At 39.0% G+C, this 6,328-nt stretch overlaps 1 protein-coding gene across 1 annotated transcript in view; it reads left to right on the top strand.

Moving 5' to 3' along the window:
• Positions 1 to 3,797, top strand: part of RTTN (rotatin) — a 202,104-nt gene extending 198,307 nt beyond the window's left edge. The window contains exons 49-51 of the mRNA XM_011944090.1: positions 1,066 to 1,169; positions 2,315 to 2,384; positions 3,364 to 3,797. Of these exons, the coding sequence (XP_011799480.1) occupies positions 1,066 to 1,169; positions 2,315 to 2,384; positions 3,364 to 3,449 (260 nt within the window). The 3' untranslated portion in view covers positions 3,450 to 3,797. The remainder of the gene's footprint in view (positions 1 to 1,065; positions 1,170 to 2,314; positions 2,385 to 3,363) is intronic.
• The last annotated feature ends 2,531 nt before the right edge of the window (positions 3,798 to 6,328 follow it).

Genomic DNA, 6,328 nt, shown 5'->3' with positions numbered 1-6,328 from the left:
TTCTAGATCCTTGAGGAATCGCCACACTGTTTTCCACAATGGTTGAACTAGTTTACAGTCCCATCAACAGTATAAAAGTGTTCCTATTTCTCAACATCCTCTCCAGCACCTGTTGTTTCCTGATTTATTTTTTTTTTTATTTTTTATTTTTTTGAGACGGAGTCTCGCTCTGTCGCCCAGGCTGGAGAGCAGTGACCGGATCTCAGCTCACTGCAAGCCCCGCCTCCCAGGTTTACACCCTTCTCCTGCCTCAGCCTCCCAAGTAGCTGGGACTACAGGCGCCCGCCACCTCGCCCGGCGTTTGTATTTTTTTTGCGACGGAGTCTTGCTCTGTCACCCAGGCTGGAGTGCAGTGGCCGGATCTCAGCTCACTGCAAGCTCCGCCTCCCAGGTTTACACCCTTCTCCTGCCTCAGCCTCCCAAGTAGCTGGGACTACAGGCGCCCGCCACCTCGCCCGGCGTTTGTATTTGTTAATAGAGACGGGGTTTCACCGGGTTAGCCAGGATGGTCTCGATCTTCTGACCTCGTGAACCACTGGTCTCGGCCTCCCAAAGTGCTGGGATTACAGGCTTGAGCCACCGCGCCTGGCCACTAGTCATTTTTAAAAAAGATCAACCAGTATGATATTTGATTGTCGTTTTTATATAGTAGCTCATTCTATTGATATATTTGTATGATAGTCTATAATTTATCATGAAAGCAGATCGGTTTTTCTGCCTGCCAAAATGTTAGCTATAATTGAGTAACTCATTAATATAACTAATTGTATACTTATTTTTGCACACTTGTGGTCTTTAAATGAACGTGCCTTTTGTTGAATTCAGGCCAAAAAATGAGGCAACCTCAGTGTCTTTGACCCTTCTGTGCCTGACATGAAAACAATGTTTTGAGGTTGTCCTCCCAAATACCACATGACATAAAAGATTGGTTTTGCCATAGTCTAGTGATACCAACTTTGTGTATGCATTCTAATGGGAAAAGAGGCAGGTGTCTGACTAGTCCAAGATAAGAATACAATGCAGTGTCTGGGACTGAACTTTTTAAAACTATATGTTCATTTTTAGAAAAAGTCATTACTATGCTTGCTGCCTGTCTGGAAAGTGAGAATCAAAATGCTCAGAGGATTGGAGCAGCGGCGCTTTGGGCTCTGATTTACAACTATCAGAAGGTCAGTTTTAAAAATCACTGTTACACCTGGGGAGCAGACAACCAGGTATAACCCAGGTATAAACTCTTAGAATCCAGGTATAACCCAGGTATAAACTCTTAGAATACATCCAAAGGTGTCAAAAGAGTTACAGCAAAAGAAAAAAGACATAAAGTCAAAGACCCGTGTTCCCTCTGCTCATTCATACAATTAGTTAAACCATCAGTTGAAATCTTTTTATTTAATCATTTCAACAGAATGTCTCAGTTTAGAAGAGAATCTCTGAATTTTTTCCTCTTAATTTAAATTGATTTCCTGTATTATTGAAATTTTAGTATAGATTGTTTCTTCTAAAAGATGTATCAAGGGAAAACACATCTTAAAGTAAAACTGAGTAACAAAAGTTTTATCCAATTGTATAACTCCCGTTTCTCTGGCTCAGTTCTTGTAAGACTGCAGCACAAAGCCTGCTCTGAGAAAAGAGCAGGCAACGTGGAGATGTGTGTTCCACTCTTTCTCTGGCCTTTGTACTTCTGTTTTATTGCAGACATCTCATTCCCAAGAGAAATACCCATAAGTATCTAGTGATTAAATAGCCAAATGACAATAGGATAGACAATCATTCTAGAATGGTGTTCTCTCAGCTGACTATCTCTGCCTGGGCTAGTTTTCTCCTTGCTGGCTGGAGTCACATACACAGGACAGAGGCTGTTGCTATCATTCTCACCTGGGTATCCCCAGAGGTTAGCACAGGATTTGGCACTTTGTAGTGCATAAATATTTGTTGGCCAACTGCTAATATTTGGTATACGTGATCAGAAATCTGAGGTTCGAGGAAGTATGAAAAACTGAAACCTAGGCTGACTAGTTTAAAATAACAAATTGAGATTAGGGGAGAAGGAGTAAAGGAGAAAGGAAGAAAGAAAATGGGAATAGAGAAAGAATCAAGTTAGGTAAGAGGATATGGGCAAGACTTCAGAATGTGCAAGGGGATTGGCTCAATAGGATGTATTATACTAAGATAGAACTCTCTAGTTATATTATTCTACTTCATAATATTCTGTCTAATACTCTAGTTAGCAATGGGCAGAATTAGTGTTTTGCTATCATGATCCATAACACATGGCAAGAAACCTAATTAATGGATTGTTCTATATTATCTCTAGGCAAAAACAGTTTTGAAAAGTCCATCAGTAAAAAGAAGAGTGGATGAAGCATACTCCTTAGCAAAGAAAAGTAAGTTGCAATAAGAAAGAGATTATAGTTAAACTTGGAAGCTATTAAGTGAATTTTCTGATTAATGAGGTATTTGGACAGGCTACAGCAAAATGGCATTGTAAAATGTGCCAATATTCAGTATGTGCTTTAATTATATCAATCATTTTAAAAAATAATAAAATAGATAGATGAAGGTTTAAGATGTGATCGTTTCTAAAAATGCATCTATGATCTTCATCTTATTTTTGTACTAAATTTTCTTTGCCAACAGTGACCGCTGTGCTGAAGTGTGTTCTTAGTGATAAGAACTGGCCCAATTAGAATTAACTGTGAGCAGAAAACTTGGATCTAACATCAGGGAGCTAGAGGACAGTCTTCTAAGAATTGATCCTATTACCCCTATATCCATGTTTCCCTGTGATGTGGTCACAATGCTAGAGATGGCTTTCTTTTCAAAGCACATTACTCATTTTTAGCTATGCCAAATTTCAGTGAGCGTTATTCTCTGAACATTTTTTATGCTAAAACACTGAACTGTGTCTTCCCTGTACTGTAATATATCTGTTTGTTATTTGTGTTTTTATAGTCTGATTTTTTTTTTTTTTTTTAAGCAGGGGAGGTTTTAGTTTGTTTTAGCTGTGACCATGAATTTCTGGAGCTGGTGAATAATTGAGTTAAAGTTTGTGCTTTAGGAAGGATGGTACATAAGAAAGAGTAATGGCGTTCGTTTGGAATTACAGTTAATAGTATCCATTATGGGGGGTACTTTTTAAAAAATACTCTGGGTAAGCTATTAATTTAAAAAATGTATTAATTTTGTAACTTGTTTATTTTAAAAAATGCAAAATATTCTGGAATACTATTACATCAAGAACTTAAATAGAGCTTTAAATTATATATAAATTCTGTTCATATATATTTGTTTATGTGTGTGCCTGTAAGTATAGTACCAAGCTTCAAAAACTAGTATTTCTGTACTCTTATTTTTCTATTTCAGCTTTTCCAAACTCAGAAGCAAACCCTCTGAATGCCTATTATTTGAAATGTCTTGAAAACCTCGTGCAGCTCCTTAACTCTTCCTGATTGCCATGAGATGCTACACCTTGAAGCTGATAGCCATCAACAGAGGAGCTAAAGTTGAAGCCAGCTGTGTGTAGCAGCTGTTACCTGAAGACATGCTGCCTCTCTACAAAGTGTTGATCCCCTTCTTTCCCATGAGAGAGAGAACTGGTGATACTCCAACACCGTCCGGTCATGGCAGCTCTCCAGAAGTAATAGCAGCTGACAACTATCTGTGCCTTTTCCTTTCTGTTGAAAAGGCATATAAAGTTCTGGGAACATAAACATTTTTACCCTTTTTCGTTGCCATTTATTTTGTAAAAATCCTATTTAACAGTTATTTAATAAAATAATATTTTTAGAAACTAAAAATTGACTAATAATTGCTGCTTACAGACTTTTATCAGTCTCATGAATATTAATTTTAAGAGTTGAAAGAAGCCATTGTGTCCTGGTTTTTTCTCTCTTTTTTTAAAATTTTAACTGATGTAAAATTTGGCTCTGTCAGTACAAATCCTTATTTTCAAAGCTTTCTGTTATCCAGAGCATCCACACTGGAAAAGGGCTGTGTAGAAGTTCAGTGTGCATTATTTGTAAAGGGCTGTGTGGAAGTAAGTGTACATGATTTGTAAGTAGCTTTCTTAGGCAAGTTTTAGTGATGTTACCTTCTTTCTAGATGACTCAAATCATTACATTTATAATCTTCACCTTTGGCTTCTGCAAGGCTGTATAATAAAGAACGAAATAAGAGTTGGGGCTATATAAGCCTGGGTTCAAATTTAGCTCAACCCAAAACATCATGAAGAATAGAGTAAGACTGAAAAATGCAGAAGACGGCCGGGCGTGGTGGCTCACTCTTATAATTTCAACTTTTTGGGAGACCGAGGTGGGTGGATCACTTGCGACCAGGAGTCTGAGACCAGCCTGGGCAACATGGCGAAATCCCATCTCTCCTAAAAATACAAAAATTAGCCATTCCTGGTCTTGAGTGTCTATAATCCCAGCTACTCCAGTGACTGAGGCACAAGAATCTCTTGAACTTGGGAGGCAGGAAGGTTGCAGTGAGCTGAGATCATGCCACTGCATTCTAGCCTGGGTGACAAAGCAAGACTCTGTCTCAAAAAAAAAAAAAAAAAAAAAAACATGCAGGAGGAACAAGCTCTGTACTCTATTACATAATCTTACTTAACCTGTAGTTTTGAATTCAGGACTTAAACCAAAATCAAGTACTAATCACTTTCAGCAACTTTCCTAACACTTTTGAAAGTGAAAAAATTGTGTCTAAGAGAAATAAAAGGTGAATATATGTTTTGCATATACATATATGTCATATATATGTATATATATATTCATTTAGGATAATGTTTTCAGAAAAACTAAAAACCATATTTTAAGTGCTGTTAAATTGCTAACAGCAATAAAATAAGCAATGATGTTATGTAAGCTGGAAGTATGAGGACAAAATTTATGTTAAATGCAGAAATAGTACAGTTAAGTTTGTAATGTCTGAGAATTATTGATTCAAGATCTGAAAACTAAGACTGGGAATCTCAGAAGTTTCTGAGCCACCCAAGTTAATGTGTAGTGGAAAACTCCCCAATTCTGAGAGCAGGTGTCTTGGGAATGATTTTTCCCTTTTCTCCCAGTGTCTTATATTCCTTGCCTTTTTTCTGGAATTCTCTAATCAGCCCTCACTGATAAATAAATGAATTTCTAACTTCCTTCATAACTCCTTTATAACTCCTCCTTCTATGTCCCAGGTACTATTCTCGGAACTTTTATCATTTAATATATCTTTTTCTAAAATACTACTAATGTCTTTTGTGTTCCAGGTAAATAAGCGGAGGCGCAGAGCGGTAAGTAATGTGCTCATTGACTGTGGCTGGTTATCAGTGAAGTGGAGGTTGGAACCCAGGATAACGAAGAGTAAGTTTGGCTTTTCTTTATAAAGCATTTATTCTGCCCCTCTACCACCCCCTCCCCCACTGAAATCTCTCTTTTTGTATTTGAATCTTATAGGTAAACACCATTTTTCAACAAAAATTTAGTCTATTCAGAGAAATGATATTATAGTTCATTGATTGACTGATTCACATATCAGAGTAGGCACTACCTCATCTTCTTGGAACCAGGAAGGGTTGTTGTAACTGATCATTTTCCCTAGCCGTTCACAGTAGTGCCAGAGGGAGATCTGTAGCCCTAGTAGTCAGAACCACCCAGAGATGTTACCTGCCAAAGCCCAGGGGGACTGCAGAGCTTGGAGAAAGGAGAGGGCCCACGGCTTTAGGGGAACTTGCATTTGCCTCTCTTGGTGTCCAGGAATGTGAAGCTCAGGTACATGCTGTGGTCCAGAGCCTGGGGGACAGTCCTTGCAACTGGGTCTCCTGGGATTGTGACCCATCAGCCAGTGGGGACCTTTCAGCAGGAGCCTTGAGGTGACTGGCCCACTGCTGTAGCAGCTGCCCTGCCTCTCCCTTGGGGACCAGCATCAGAATCCTCAAGTGTGTGCGCTGAAGTGCAGATTCCTGGGCTCAATGAGGCAGGCCTGTGTCTACGAGAATTTTTAGCAAGCTCTCCAGGTTCTGCTCACCACAGTTGGAGAACCACTGATTAATCCCCATGATTGCAGAAAACTGCCTAGAACACGAAAATTATTTCATATAACTTAACTGCTGCCTGATGAAATCAGGTCTTGAATCTGGGTCTCTTGAATGTGAACCAAATGTTTTTTCTCTCACACATGCCCAAGTTTAAGCAAGGATCCAGAAAATAGGTGCAGGGGACTAGTTCATACCTCATGGTGTCCAGTTTCTCCATATCCTAGCATTTTTGGTGGGCTGAGTTACTGTGTGTGCTGTGGAAGCACGAAAAGGTAGTGCCACGTCACACTTGAAGTGCAGACA

Source organism: Colobus angolensis, unplaced genomic scaffold (assembly GCF_000951035.1).
Source record: "Colobus angolensis palliatus isolate OR3802 unplaced genomic scaffold, Cang.pa_1.0 Scaffold225, whole genome shotgun sequence".
Classification (NCBI taxonomy): Eukaryota; Metazoa; Chordata; class Mammalia; order Primates; family Cercopithecidae; genus Colobus; species Colobus angolensis.
The sequence above is the reverse complement of the archived record's forward strand: the minus strand, read 5'-3'. Positions and strand labels throughout refer to the sequence as shown.